At 47.8% G+C, this 16,295-nt stretch overlaps 1 protein-coding gene across 2 annotated transcripts in view; it reads left to right on the forward strand.

Annotated features, from left to right (window-relative positions):
* Nucleotides 1-16,295, forward strand: part of LOC138491101 (probable cation-transporting ATPase 13A4) — a 978,968-nt gene that overhangs the window by 588,798 nt on the left and 373,875 nt on the right. For both annotated transcript variants that reach the window (XM_069617419.1, XM_069617420.1), the window contains exons 14-17: nucleotides 1,015-1,165; nucleotides 5,026-5,115; nucleotides 10,105-10,261; nucleotides 12,929-13,037. In XM_069617419.1, coding sequence (XP_069473520.1) covers nucleotides 1,015-1,165; nucleotides 5,026-5,115; nucleotides 10,105-10,261; nucleotides 12,929-13,037 — 507 coding nt within the window. The remainder of the gene's footprint in view (nucleotides 1-1,014; nucleotides 1,166-5,025; nucleotides 5,116-10,104; nucleotides 10,262-12,928; nucleotides 13,038-16,295) is intronic.

Here is a 16,295-nt window from a genome sequence, read left to right on the forward strand (position 1 = left end):
CTCTCCCCCTCTCTCCCCCTCTCTCCCTCTCCCTCTCCTCCTCGTTCTCTCTCTCGCTCTCTCTTTTTCTCTATCCCCCTCCTCCCTCTCTCTCACCCACTTGACTCTATCTTTCTTTCTCTCACACTCTCTCTTTCTCTCTCCCTCCTCTCTGTCTCCCTCTCCCCTCTCTCTTTCTCTCTCTCTCTCCCTGTCTTTCTCTCCCTCTCTATCTCTCCCTCCCTCTCTCGCCCTGTCTTTCTCTCTCTCTCTCTCTCTCTCTCTCTCTCTCTCTCTCTCTCTCTCTTTCTCTCCCTCTCTTTCTCTCCCTCTCTTTCTCTCCCTGTCTCTCTCTCTCTTGCTCACCCTGTCTTTCTCTTCCTCCTCTCTGTCTCCCTCTCCCCTCTCTCTTTCTCTCTCGCGCTCTCTCTCTCTCTCACCCTGTCTTTCTCTCCCTCTCTCTCTCTCCCTCTCTCGTTTTCCCTCTCGCCCTCACTATCACACACACTCACGTTAGATAACTAACGGTTGTACGTTATGCATTCATAAGTGGGTCTATACATCATGTGCACTCCGTATGTGGCTCTCAAGATTCTTGGACTACCACTCCTATGATCCTCCATTACTGACTTTCTGTTTCGGGCTGGGACTACAAGTCCCATGATCCCTCACTATTGACTGTGACGGCTACAATTAATCAGAGTTTAAATGCAATAGAAGCGAGGGAGCGTCATAAGCAGCCATGCATTAACGACTGCATGTGTATCACTCCTTGGGGTCATCAGTGTGTGTATGGACTAGTGGGGGGAGCACATCATAGATAAGACCTGTTCAAGACACAGAGGGGTCCTGGCTACTTGCAATGTTTAATCGCCCGTCATGCACTGCACTTTCGATAACAGTAAACGGGGGCTTCCCTCCCTGATCTGAATTGAAATGACTGCAAACACGTGTTTCTGTCTGTTATGGGAACGGTGCACTGTGTATACATGTGACAATAACACCCCATAAACGTATGTCCGTGTCATGTGTTAGCTTTCAGCACGTCCATAAGTTTGGCTCGGACCCCCCTTTATCGTGGGGTCCCCTGCTTGGAGCCATGGCCACCTGCCACTCCCTAATTACGCTGGATGGAGACTTGCAAGGCGACCCCCTGGACCGGAAAATGTTTGATGCCACAGGATGGGTAAGTCAAAAGCATGTATTATCCTTATACCTAGAAGGGGGGCTCCGATCGGATCATATGGGCCTGGGGGTGATTGCCAGGGATTAGTTAAGAGGCTGCTGTATAAACTGGGGCGGTTTCCAAACTGTCCACTTCATTCTTGCCCACTCATCACTGACACGCACTCATGGAGTGGAGGGTAAACGTGTGTGGCACCAGGTGTGCACCAGTGGCGGCACGCACACCCTCGTACCCACGACAGGCGCGTGCATGCAGAGGGGCTTCTGCTGCTCCTCTGAGATAATAGTGCACGATGACGTTGCTATAGTCTTTCGCTGGTCAGTGATGGGCTTCCAAGCGTGAAGGCTACACGCCATCAGAGCTGTGCTTGCGGGCGTGTGCACGCGGCCAGGGGTCTTCCTGTGCCCTGGGCAGGGCGGCCCTGTTTCTAGAACACACTCTCTGCTCCATCAGGGGGTCTGGGGGCCGCGCAAGGGCGATTGCTCCTGAAGTCACTGAAGAGTGGAGGCAGTGCGCGCCATCTTCCTAAATTCCAGCCAATCAGGGCGAGCTATATCCCAAGTTTCCTGCATTCTGAGGTCCAGCAAGGACGTGGTGTAAAGGCACAATTTTGAGTGCAGCATTTCATTCTCCAAATATTTCAGTTATCTGTTTCATTTAATAGAAAAGGTGAGATTTCCGAAAAGAACAAAAAAAAACGTATAGTTTATTTCAAACCTTTAGCAATCGATCAAAACAAAAGAAAGGACCAGACATTCTTCAATAAGTAAAATCAGAATAGAACGGAAAACAGAACTAAATCTAACCCACATGAGGAATACAAACACAGAAAAAATAAAAAAAACACACACAAAAGTAAAACGCCTTCAATAATGACCACCTCTCACATTGCATCTCCTCATCTAATTTGTAGTCTTTACCGCTTCATTTCATTACCAAAAAATGTTTCTAAAAATGTTATAGTGCTAAGACCAGGTGCACTTTTTCACCACTTATTACAATGCCCCACCAATGCCCCATTATTTCTTTGGTTTCATTTTTTAATTGCACCATTCGTCTTTGAATTCACGGCTGTGATAAATCAACTTCCGGGGCACCAGTGGTCCAGGGATCGGTTTCTAAACCATTAATCAACCCCCCACCTCTAGTACACCATAAGGGTTCTGAACAGATTGGAATACAAGTGAATTATAAAACCTCCTTGACAATTTTTGGTAACGTGGACAGAACAGCAGGCTTATCTCCGCAAGATTGTGAATCGTTGGTTAGTTGCAACACAGCGAAAATACAATTAGTTCCCAATGATAAAAGGGACAGTCCAGTCAAGGTTGTATACACATATCTACTCTATTATTACTACAACCGACAGTTCTAGCACACTACAAAATACAACCCACCCTGTAAAGGAATGCAGAGGACAGACAGTTTCAAAAAGGAAAAGGGATTCTCTCTGGATACTGACAGGAGGGTAGTTGGTAAAGCAATCAGTCTTACTGTTCAAGGTTATTTGGGTCCCAGCACCAAAGGGGCAAAGGGTCGCAACTGTCTTTAGGGGCCTTCAGAGAAGGACCGGGGGGGCAGAACCACAATATACCTGGTGTTGAAGAAGTTCTTGCTTTTCGGCGCCATCAAGGCGGTTCCAGGATGCTTTGCAGCCCGTGAGACTGAGTTAGTGGTGGGAGAGAGCTGCGGCTACCAGATGGCAGGCAGTTCAACAAGCGAGGCTGGACGGATGTCTGCAGGCAGGCCAGCGCAGCGGCTCAGGGCCAAGAATCATTATCTCTGTGCTGGTTGTTGGATCTGGAATGCTGGTCGAGGTGTCTCGGACGGATCTGGCGACTGCAGCATGACTACAGTCAGCGGTGCATCAAGATGCGGTTCGAGGACTCAACTGTCTCAAAATTGTCCATATAAAGATGGACGCTGAATGATGCTTGTGTGGCACTCCGCTTAGCTTCTTTGCAGGGGTCGTGTCCTTTCAAGGTGGACGGCCCAAAACTCTGGAAGGTGTTAGCAGGCAAAGGCCTTGTCTTTGGTCCAGAGACTCTCTGGCACTTCCCACCTAGGAGGCTTGCTGGCAGAACCTAGCAGGGCACGCTGTGTGCTAGCTGGGTACGGGTTCTGTAGCTGCTAGACGGGTCCTTTGAGTCCGGTATCTCCCTCTGTTTTGTGGGAGATGTTTAGGGGAGGGATCTTGCTTCCCTCTTGGAACTCCTGAACTTTGTTCACTGGCCCAAGATGTGAGGTAGACTGTACCTTCAGCTCGGGACCAAATGAGTCCTTCTTCTTACTCCTTGCAAAGTCTTCAGATGATCTGATCAGTGAGGGTCTCAGCCCTCTTCTAAAGCCAAATGGGACCTAGGGATTGGTGTAGACCAAACCTAACTTAAGTGAGCCAATCCTGGCTCTCCACCAACAATCTTCAGTGTTGCTTCAGCTCAGAATTCGAGCGCTTGGCAACAGACAAGGGAACGATGACAACATATACGTCGAAGTCCCACCCATCTGCCTGTCTGCTGTAAATCATGGTGTCTCCCTAATTAACTGAGCCCTATGCAGCGTTTGTGTAGAAAAGCAGAACCCAGAGCAATTCCAAGTGGTTGAGAAGCAGAAAGACTCTCTGCCCCAATGTAGTAGTTCCGACTCAAATACAGCCATTGAAGGATGAAGGTTGCCGTGTGAAGACAAGCGTTGTCACCTTTCTAATGGCATGGATTAGATAAACAAAAAAAAATGGAATGTTCCCAGTGGTGATCCCAATGCTTGAGGAGCTTTGTTTCGCATTTGTATCATTGCGACTGCCTTGCAGGTAAGCTCAGACATGGGTTCCTTGCGTTCTTGGGTCCCTCGCGTTCTTGGGTCACAAGCGTTCTTGTCCTTGAGCATACAGCTGCAACATACGAGTGGGCCTCAGTAAGACCAGGCAATGTCTGGGGTTGCTTGTCCTCATGTCCAGCAGGGAAGCTGCCTTGCAGTCTTGTTGCCTGGATTGCTGGTTTGGTTCTGCTGCTGAGAATAGTTTGCATATTGCTGGATCCCCTCTGCAGTGGCTGAAACACAATGGGGGTCATTACAAGTGAGGCAGTAAGGGGTTAACAGTGCCAGTAAAGGTGCCGGAGCCGTCAACCCCTTACCGCCTCATTATAAGTCTGCTTGCGGAAACCCGCTAAGGACGCCTGGTTTTACCAGGCGCCCTTAGCGGGTCCCACGAGCAGACCAGGGTGCTAACAACGGGCACGTAATTAACGGGCCCATTGTTAGCACCCGGCCCATTCCCATTCCCATTGCGCCCTATGGCGGCTCAAATGGGAATAGGGTTGTACCGGGTCTGGGTCCGGGTCCGGGCTCCCTGAATGGGGAAATACCAGGCCCTCCAAGGTCGGAATGGCCTGGTATTTCCCCATTCAAGGAACCCGGACCCGGTACCCTGTAAGGGGATATCCATGCCGCTAATAGCGACATGGTTGCCTCCTACCTTGTAATGACCCCCAATATATAGCAATGGAACGGAATGCGGTCCAAATTGATTTCCATTGATTAAGAGGCATTAGCAGACCTCCTCTTGCTTTTCATAACTCCCTGTCCATGAACCTAGGGTGTGAACTGTATTTAATCTACTTTGGAAAAGATACACAAGGTTGCTTTACCTTAAAAGAGAACACTCTACTCATAACCCCAGGTCTACCTACATTTCTAGCTCTGCCCACAGGCATTTCACCTTAAGGTGCTTCTCATGCTCTTCTAATGCAGAACAGTTTGTAGCATGTAGCATGTGCCTTCCAAAGAGCCAATCAGTCCTCTGTGGTGTGTGTCTTGATATGAGCCCGCTAACACACACTTGTTTTATGATATTTTAACAGGAGATTGAAGATTCCAACACAGTTTATGACCATGAAAATGCCTCACCCACAAGCATGGTATTTATACCAGGGCCAGGGGCAGAATCCACGGTAAGATTGGAATGATATTGAATATAATATCTAAATTATACAAAGAGAATTTGATGGAAATCTGGCTACTGATTTTTTGAACATACATATTTACGTTTTGCTAGTTTTAGCTGATCATTATTTGGCCTGTTGCCAACCACAGTTTATTTAATTCACGGAAGTGTCCAGCTTTCAATAGACATTTTCAAAATGGTTGTAAAAAAGTGTAACATCAAAGTCAGACATTGGGCCTCATTACGAGTTTGGAGGTAAGGGCACGGCTGCCTCCAAACTCGGGTCCGGGTCCATGGTCCCTGTATGGGGAAATACTGGGCCATTCCGACTTTGGAGGGCCCGGTATTTCCCCATTCAGGGAACCTGGGCCCGACCATCCCCATTCCCATTTGAGCCCCCATAGCGCACAATGGGAATGGGGAGCATCCTAACAACGGGCCTGTTAATGACGTGCCCATTGTCAGCATGCCGGTTCCCTCGCGGGACCCGCAAAGGACGTCTGGTCTGACCTGACGTCTAGAGCAGGTCCCACGAGGGGACCTCGTAATAAGGCGGTACGGGGTTAACGACACCGACACCGGTACCAGCGCCGTTAATCCCTTATCGCCTCATTTGTAATGAGGCCCATTGTGTGATCTCAGTTCCTGTGATGTCATCACATAAAATGATGTCACTTCCTTCACCACAATTACTTTGATAACATGATTCCAATGTCCAACTGCCTGTGATTAATACAATTAACATTTTCAATGGCTGAAAACTTGGTGGACACAAGATCAGTCTTCACCTGCGGAGTTCCCCAATGCTCCTGTGTCTCCCCGACACTTTATAACATATTTATTAAACCTCTACTCAACCTCCTGGATGATCTGGGTGTCTGTTATACCAACTATGCATATGGCACCCAGATCCTCCTTCCCACTTCAGGCAACTACAACACTGACTCCAACCTCCTAAACAAAATCTATCAAACCATCCAGGCTTGGATAGCTCACTCCTCGCTCTCCCTAACCAGACATGTAAACGCTATCGCCTCCGTGGCAGCATACATGCTAAACCCATCAGTGCCTGCAGACCTTTGCTGACCCCCGAACATTGCATCACGATTGCCAGAGCCCTCATTCTTTCCAGAATAGACCTCTACAATGCCCTATTCACAGGCTCTACCATTCGGAACATCAAACCACCACAGATTATACAAAATAACAAACTAAGAACAGCATTGAAGATTGCATATCTATCCTGCAAGATGGAATGCCCATTGGCTGCCTGTTCATGAACGCATCTTGCTGATAAAACTATCAGTAATACACAAATGCTTGTCAAACACTGACCCCAGATACTTATCCAGAAAATTCCCCAAACCTTGATCCAACAGACCCACCCTGGCAGATCACTCGCACCTCCTCTCCATCCCCAGATTCAAGTTGCAAAAAGCTGGGGGTCGCTGCTTCCCAGTGGTGGCACCGAAAAACTGGAACGCACTCCCACTATCTCTGAGATCAGAATCATCATTGTGCTCCTTCTGCAGAGTCCTTAGAACTAGCCATTCACGTAAGAACCGTAACCTTGTAAAGCCAACACGTCCTTCTATCATGTGCTTAAGTCACAACACTGTCTGGATCTGGTCTTACTGTAACCAGCACCCAGATGCCCTGGTCTTCAGTGCGCTCTACCAATGCCTCAATAAATACATGAATAAATAAAGCTGGAACTTGCACCTGACGTCTAACGTAGATAATATTATCCTTGTTTGAAGTCTTACTGAAGATGAATAAATAAGTGTGTTTGAGGGAAAGTGCTAAAACTTCTGTGTTTAATACTGTAAATGGTTTGTTTGCACCAGTTGCATTTAGGTCTATGGGCCTGATTCATGGATTTTTTTGCCCGGTGCAAAGTGGCTTTGCACTACCAACAAACAACCTGATTTACAGAATAGTGCACAGTGTATTTTTGCAGTACAAAGTCACTTGGCACTGAACAAGTACTCTTTGCATCGTGAATTAGGCCCATTCAGCATGGTGCAAAGAGTATTTTTTCAGTGCCAAGTGACTTTGTACTGAAAAAATACACTTTGCACTATTCTGTAAATCAGGGTTTTCGTTGGCAGTGCAAAGTCCCGGAAGCACCTCAAGACCTTCCTCTTTGCCTCTGCCTTCGATCTTCCTCTCCCCTGCTGATCTGTTCTCTCTTGGCACCGTGCACCTGGCTACCCTCTGATTTCGGGCCCAGGTCCCTGTCTACACACCCGCACTGCCTCCTGGCAACCCTTGCACTTGGGTCTGTTTCTCTAACCCTACAGTCCCCCTTACCTGTACTTATCAGACACCCCTTGTCTGTGATTTAAGCCTCACACTTGCCACCCTGCTTGCTGCACTACCACTTGTTTACCCCTTGCTCACCACTTTCCACCTCTCCCTTGCACTTTTCCCCGCCCCCTCTCCCATGCACTTGCGTGTTCTCAATGTCACTGGGCCTCGTAAGATCATTGTGTGTCCTTGTTCCCCTCCCTTGCCTTGTCGCGCTCTGAAACATGTTGTATGAGCGCGATAGAAATATCATATCATATCAAGTGGATGCTGGGTCTGGGGACACAGTGGCTTGGCAGGGGCCAGTATCTCACACATACCTTCCTGCCCCTCTTTGTGAGCCAGGGACCAGAGTATCCTCTCCACACACAGAGAGACCCCAAGAGAAATGTGCAGTACCCTTGTGAGCAAAGCAGGACGGAGACTCGCTCTCTGAAGCTCTCATGAGGTTTGATTCATTCCGATCCGCAGATCTTCTTATGAAATCTATAAATCACAAACCCAATTAAATGCTCCCAAAAACACATCCAGTATGAAAATAAGGTTGAAACAAAGCTTGAGTCACTCGAGTTCACTTGCTTATTACATATACGACAACAATGACAGGCACTTCTCCCTAGAACACTCAGAACACAAACTTGTGATCCAAGATGGCCACCAAGGTTTTGCTGACCCCTTCCAGCCCACATGACCCCAGGCACGTGATCCAGGTACAGCCCAGGCGACACTACACCCGTGCAGCCATAGATGGAAGGCCTGCTCCCTTGGAGGAGGTTGCTGCCCTATATAAACGAGGTAGTCCAGTCTGCCAGTGTGGATTGTAGAAGCAGGAGGCTTGTGATTGGTGAAGGCTGGAGATTGGGGAGTAACGCTAAATGGATGGGTAACCCCTACTACGCTGGCAAGAAGGGGAAGCAACTAACAATATTGAACAGGGTCAAGCCAGTGGATATGAAACTAAGTTCACTTAGGAAAACATGGTTCCAACAAGAACATGAAGGCAGCAACCCAAATCCAACTCCGCTGGTCACCCCATACAGACCACAAAAAACCTATTGTAAAAAGGTTAATTCATTTTTATTATTTTAGTCAAATTTCATTAAAAAATATATTAAATAGTTAGAAATACACACAGGAATAAACATACAAAAATATAAAGTGCAAAGTGTGGTAAAAAGTGCTGGCCACAGAGGGAGGCAGCAAACAATTCAATGCCAATGAACTATTTAGGGGAGAAATGAAAATAATCCATCAAATGACTATTCCGTTGCCGAGGCCACCTTCTCCATCGGGGAAAAAATGTAATCTCTCCGACGAGAGGAGCAGGTCAACTGGACAGTAATGAATATAACAATTTAATAGCACATAGGCAATGGAAAAAGAGTGCTAATATATCATTGGACTGCCCTATTTGGGATCAATGTTTTGTTCCTCTTTTTCAATTGCCTATGTGCTAGGTTGATTTAATCATCTAATCAATGTATTAAATGAATTACATTGTTATATTCATTGGTGTCCAGTTGACCTGCTCCTCTCGTTGGAGAGATTATATTTTTTCCCCGATGGAGAAGGTCGCCTCGGCAACGGAATAGTCATTTGATGGATTATTGTCATTTCTCCCCTGAATAGTTCATTGGCATTGAATTGTTTGCTGCCTCCCTCTGTGGCCAGCACTTTTTACCACACTTTGCACTTTATATTTTTGTATGTTTATTCCTGTGTGTATTTCTAACTATTTAATATATTTTTTAATGAAATTTGACTAAAATAATAAAAATGAATTCATCTTTTTAGAATAGGTTTTTTGTGGTCTGTATGGGTGACCAGCGGAGTTGGATTTGGGTTGCTGCCTTCATGTTCTTGTTGGAACCATGTTTTCCTAAGTGAACTTAGTTTCATATGCGCTGGCTTGACCCTGTTCAATATGGAGATTGGGGAGTGGCAGAGGCAGAGAAAGAAGCCTGGCTGGAGACTGGCGAGGTGGAGACATCTAGAAGCTTGGCAGCATGAGAGAGGTGAACCTGACACCTCTGGAGCAGCAGGTAGGGAAGGGGTGGTAGTAACAGGAGTGGCAGAGGTGGTAAAAGATAAGGTGGGTGATTAAGGAGGTGGTTTGACCAGTGTGGCAGGACGAAAGGAGATCTGTAGAGGTGCTTGGAGAGATGGTGAGTTCAGCGTGGATGGAGCTGGGGCAATCAGGAGGGAAGAAGGAGGGACACGTGACAGTAGTGCCAGGGGTTGTAGTTGTAGGTAATGTAATTAAGGGTGTGGTGAGCGCTGAGTGGGAAAGGCTGTGCTGTGCAGTAAACTCTAGGCAGTAGTGTTTATTTCTGATGAATTCAGCACTCTTGGAACCGATGGTGCGTGCGCAATAGCATTTCTGCCCCAGGAGCCTGGTTTGGTTAGAGGGTTTGCACAGGATCTCCACACTGAAATAGTGAACAACATTTGTAACTTTGTTCCCAAAGTGGATGTCCAGTACGTGCATATGAAAATGAAATCTCATCCTTTTATGTTGTCATGTTCATCTCATGTTCTGCAAGAGTGACTGCGTGAGTAAGTGTAGTTTGAGTGAGCGGGTTAATATATCTAGTGCACACTGCGACATCAGTGGCCTCTCGGCGCTGCTTCTTCATGGACCATATACTGTGTGTCCCATGTGAATTTCCCTCCGCTTCCCTCCAAGGCTCCGGTAAAGGGGGTCGCCGTGGTCCACCAGTACCCTTTTTCCTCGGTGCTCCAGCGGATGTCGGTCATCGCCCGAGTCTGTGGAGGGGCGCACCTTGACGTTTACATGAAGGGGGCCCCGGAGAAGGTGGCCAGCTTTTGCAAAGAGGATACAGGTACGTGGATGTACGGTAGGAGCACATGTGCAAGGCCTGATGCACACATGTGTGCGCGTGTGCGCGTGTGCGCGCGTGCGCGTGTGTGTGTGTGTAAAACATATGCAGGCTTGTGGCGTCATGCGCACGCACGTTGTTCAGCACCCACAGTTTCCTATGAATGATGTACGTTCAGAGAAGTGTAGTCACGCACTTGTCGATAACGGCCACACAGTGTCAGTCTCCGGGCGCTTCCGGCACTTTGATTTGCTACGTGCAGCATGTGTGTAAAGCTATAATTCGGGATGGGAATGACATGATTCTTACGGGCTCAACTTTTAAGATGAATTTGGTAAAACGGTTAGGCTTTTTTGTAAGTGTGGCGTTACATCACCGCAAAGAGCACGATTGCATCAGCTTTCTCTGCATCTCATCTTGCCATCCTTTGTTCCTCGTAAGTTCTAACCTTTCGCCAGGACATTTTACTATCACCTTCATACCATCCCTCTCCTCTCTCTTTTCCAAGTCCTTCTCCCACTGTTTTTCACTTCGCACCTGATGTCGCTCTTCTTTTGTCTAATACCCTAACCCCACTCTGCCCCGATGACCCTCTTCCCACCCTACTTCTTCCCAAAGTCTACCCGCTCCCTCTACCCTTCCTTACCTCCTTTTTCAATATCTGTCCCTCCACTTCCACCTTTCCCTCTGCCTTCAAACATGCAATCATCATTCCTATCCTGAAGAAACCCACAGCAAACCCCCTTCTTGTGTCAAACGTTCGCCCTATATCTCTCCTACCCTTTCTATCTAAGCGCCTTGAACGCCTTGTTTACTCTCAAATCTCAACATTCGTCTCTGATCTATATCTCTTCTTCCTCCCACTCACTCTGGGCTCCGACCCCGCCACGCCACTGAAGCAGCTCTTACCTCCGGAGTAAACTCTCTTCTCACCGCTCGCTGCTCAGGACACCCCTCTGTACTTATTCTTCTAGACTTAAGCAGATGCCTTTGACGCAGTAGTTTACTCTTTGCTTCTTGACTCTCTCTCTTCTTTTGGTTTCTTTGCTTCTGTTCTATCCTGGTTCTCATCGTACCCATCTTACCGTACCTTTGCCATTTCTTGGGGTGGCAACATTTCTCCTTCCTTTCCTCCCACCCATGGTGTTCCCCAAGGCTCAGCCCTTGGTCCTTTTCTATTTTCTTTATACACCTCTTTCCTCGCTCCTATTACCTCATCTTTTGGAGTTTCACGTCACTTCTATGCTGACGACACCCAGCTTTTTCTTTCTTTCTCATCCTTCACCCCTGACATTCATCACACTATCTCATCCTGCCTTACTGCCATTAAATCCTGGATGTCCTCTCACTTTCTTACTCTCAACGCTGGTAAAACAGAAGTTCTGTTCTTCCCCTCTAATGTTTTCCCACCCTCAGATTCTCCTCCTCCAATTCTCTTCCCCCCTCTCCTATCACCCTATTTCCCTCACTGCTTGCAAGCTTGCTCTCTACTTTGACACCAATCTTTCCTTTGCTCACCAGATCTGTCTTCTCACGCCTGCCGATTTCATCTCTACAACTTATGGAAAATGTGCCCTTTTCTTACTTTTCATGCCACCCAGCTTCTAGTATCTTCCTTAGTCTTTTCTCTACTTTTTTACTGCTCTGTTCTCTTCTTTGGTCTTCCTTCCTCTCGTCTTGCTCCTCTTAAATCAATCTAGCATTCTTCCATCCGCTCTGTCTTCTCTCACATCGAGACTCAATTTCCTCATCTCTCACCTCACTTGGTTGGCTCTCTTTTCAGTCTCAACTCAAGTACAACTTCCTATGTCTCGTCTTCAAATCTCTCTACGGTCTCGCCCCTGACTATATTACATCTCTCCTCCCATTCTACTCCCCTTCTTGCACTCTCCGCTCTGCTGTCCCTCGTGCCTGCCCCCTGTGCCCAATCCCGTTTTCGATCTTTCCAACTTCGTGCCTCTCTTCATGGAATCTTCTTCCCTTTCTCTCTGTTCCATTACCTCCTATTCCTAGTTTTGCTCTTCCTTAAAAACGCACTTACGTCAGTTGTCTGTTTGGCTGTTACTGGCTGACTCTGAACATCGATCTCCATTACCTATTTTAATGTACAGCTAATTGTTCTCTGCAAAGCGCCTTGGCGAAAGGCGCTATATAAAACATAATACATACAAATACAAATAAATCCAATAACACGCCATGGTAATTACCTCCTGTTACTAGAAGTGCATTGTGATTTCATTGGTTATTTGCGTCTAGTGGTACATGTAGACTGCGCGGTAATGAACAATTGTTACACCATCCAATCCCCAGGTACTAATATCCACTTGGATTCTGCCTCATAATTATGTGGTATTTTAAAAACAAGTGGTATTTAAAATACCACATGTCCCCACTGTTAGCACTAACCATGCTTATTATGGGACCGGGGTCTTACAAAGTTAGACTTGAATGACATTTCTGTGGTGAATTTGTGTTAATTCCACCCAGAAATTGCCAGAACACTTCATGGATACTCAGAAAGTTACCTGTAGGCAGCATGTCCAGCTGGATTAGTTTTGGCAATACGTTGTGGGTATTTCAAGCAGCGCGCCACCGCAACAATGGGACATGTTTCGAGTAATGTGACGTCAAACATACCCCAAGCAATGCCATGTATCCTTTTCCCCACAGTGCCAGGAAATTTCTCTGCAGAACTTGAGCGCTACACGCTGCTGGGCTTCCGAGTGATAGGACTGGCTCACAAAACGCTGCCGCTGCAGGACGCCTCTCTCCTAGCAAGGTAGGTGCTTCAACCGTGTAATGCCATTTGCTGGGGTTCAGGCTGTCTCTATTGGAAGTGACTTTATATCCCTTAATGCCAAGAAAAAGCTCCCTCGAGGACACTCCTAAGAGATCAGGACTGCGGATCCATTCAATCACCCTCTTCTGCTGCTTCATACAGCGCCTTGGCTCCTGCCTTTGTTCTTAAGCAATTACGACCCAGGCGGTAAGTTACCGCCTGGGCCGTGACTTTACCACCATGGCGTAAACTACGTTTACGCCATGGTGGTTGGCGGACTTAACGCCCCATTCCGACCTTGGCGGGGCGGTAAGTCCCCATTTACCCATTTACCCTTCCCCTTTCCCATTTTGCCCCATAGGGCATAATGGGAGTGGGGAAGGCGTTATTTACGCCACCATAAACTACGGTGGCGTAATTAACTCCATGGTCCCTTAGCACCATGGATTTTAGGGCCCTCATTAGGACCTTGGCGGAGGACCATGGTGCAATTTGCACCATGGTCCATGGCGCAAAGCTGCCAACTCCGCCAAGGTGCTTGGCGGATTTACCGCCCCATGCCGACCTTGGCGGGGCGGTAAGTCCCCAATCCCCATTTTACCCTTCCCCATTCCCATTCTTGCCCCATAGGGTATAATGGGAGTGGGGAAGGCGTTAATTACGCCACCGTAAATTACGGTGGCGTAATTAACATCAAGATCCCGTAGCGCCATGGATTTCTCCGCCTGCAAAAAGCAGGCGTAAAAATCATCCATGGCGCTACGGGAACTCGTAGTCTGGCGGAGAGGTACGCCATGCACTACGCCGGCGTAAAACCCTCTCCGCCAGGGTCCTAATGAGGGCCAAGGTGTTAAAACCTCCATGGCGCTAAGGGACCTCGTAATCAGGCGGTAAGGGTCGGCGCTGTTTACGCTGCCGTAAACCCCTTACCGTCTGAGTCGTAATGAGGCCCATAGCCCGAAGTGTATTCCCGTAGCTTTTTAGTTTGGGCTGTTAGATAGCGCTTGCGGGCAGCTATGCGCCGAAGATACCGCATTAGAGTACAGATGGAGGGGGGGGAAGTCACACAGCTTGCAGGTGTTGTTTGGTTATTTGCCCACCCGATGACTGCCCATGTTCATGCCAATGGCTAGTGCCATTCCCACGCAGTTTCTTCCCCTCCCTGCCCAACACTTCTCCTTATGGGAACTCGATGAGCTCATTTTAATCAAGCCGTACCATCAAACGTTGCACTCGAAGATCCTGCCAGTGTTTTTTTTTTAAAGCAGTCTTCCCAGAGTCAATAAATAATTGAAGGTGTAAACACACTACTGGCATAATAAAAATATCTTTACCTGGTCTGCTTCAACCACTGAATTCATAAGTACTCTGCATTCCTGTCAATGAAGCCATGTTAAAAACAAGCATTGGCAAAGCCAGCATGTTTGGTTTGTGTAGGAGTGTTAGGCCTTTGCCAGGCACTGCTATTAGCTGCCCAGATACTTGCACCACCTTGCACCTGCTATCATCAATGGCCACTTAATAGCTCTATGCCAGTGCCTGGCAAGTGCCTTTCCCATGCTTGCACAGAGCAGAAACGTTTGGCATTGCCAATGCTTGTTTAGTCCTGCTGTGTGCATGCCTCCATCCTTGCATATTGAAGAACTATTCCATGTAGTGCGGGAGTCCTGGTTTGCCACAGCATTGACATATTTGACCTATGCTAATTTACATCATCTGTCTGCCCATTTATCTTGTGGCGAACACGAAAACCTGGTTAGATTGCGTCTCTTGAGGACCGGCTTTGTGCAACCCTGGTTTTAGGTGGAGACCTCAACTGGAACTAGTTTATCAAAGACACAGTTTGCACCCGGCGTTAGACAGTCTTACACTGGCATGTGTGCTTAATACCAAATAAAATGCTGAACTCCTGTGTAGGCACTGCAGACAGAAGCAAACACCACAGGCTGCCAGACTCTCCGTGTGGCTTCTGTGGCGCTGAGAATGTATGGCTGCCACCATGAGGACTGCATTCTGTGATAGCGGGTGCCCTGGGGGATCCTCAAGGTGGGGCCCTCAGGCACTCTGCGCGATTGAACTACAATGCACCCAAAGGGCACCAGAGGGGTGTGCACTGAATGAGTATCACTTCCTGTGTGGCATTGTGACCAATTAGATTCTGCCTCGCAGGAGTACAAGAGTGGGCAGGGATAAAATGGCCGACTCAGCCCTCACACTTCAACAAACCAAAACACAACGCAATCAGAGTTAAAACAGGGACGGTCAAGAGATATACCTCCTTTGCACTTTGTGCTAATGTGTAAAGAGGGAAGGCTATACTCTCAAAAGGACTGTGAAGGTGAACCAGGAGTCATCAAAATAACACAGTTTAACAGTCCAAAGTAAAGGGAATGTCCAATCGAGGTTCTATACAAATGAAAACACTTTAATACTACAAAACACCATCTGCAAGTAGAACAAAAAGAGATTAGGATTGCGAAGGCCCTGGCAGCAAGTGGGCATTGAGCAGGGACGAATGCAGGTGCTTGCTGCTGTCGAACGGCGGCGGTTGAAGTGCTACAGGTCACAATAATGCTTCAACGTTGGCCCGGTCAAGTCAGGCTTTAACCGCTGGCAGAAGTCTGAGGGTGATGCTACAGCAGGTCGAGTTAGCGGCAGTGGTTGTGAATTGCTGATCAAGTGGGCGTCGAGGTGCAAGCAATGAAGCGACGGTACTCGGGCTAGATGTGTTGAGCCCTGTACTGACCTGTGGCAAGGATCTGCAAGTGACTCTACAGAGATTTGTTTTGATTTCTGGCACTGAGCAGAAGTTTCTGGCCGGCCAGTTGACAGGCTCTGCTAGGACACAATTCCGTGTCGGGCTGATGGAGATGCAGTGCAATCGTTTCATTGGTTGGAGGAACGCAGGTACCAGCAAAAGCACTTTCCCTCTTGTTCAGCATGTGTGAACATGTAGCATCCAGTTTGGTGTGGTTGAACAGGCATCTTCGGCTGGTCTAGCACTCTGGGTTGCTGTCTTCACAAAGGGCTCAAGGACAGGATAGTCCACTTCAGGGTCTGCTCTTCTAGCACAGAAGATCCATTTCAGATTGATTGGCGTGTACACGTCCACAGCACTGGTCACTCCTGCTAGTCGCTGGGAGTGGGTAGGGGACAGATCTTCCTTCTCTTTTGGACGGCACCTTTTTGAACTCCGGCAGGGTGCTTTGGACAATGCAACTGCCCCAAAGAAGTCCAGGTGAGAGCCCCCAGAAAATC

The sequence above is a fragment of the Ambystoma mexicanum genome, chromosome 10 (genome assembly GCF_040938575.1).
Source record: "Ambystoma mexicanum isolate Mex_15411 chromosome 10, UKY_AmexF1_1, whole genome shotgun sequence".
NCBI lineage: Eukaryota > Metazoa > Chordata > Amphibia > Caudata > Ambystomatidae > Ambystoma > Ambystoma mexicanum.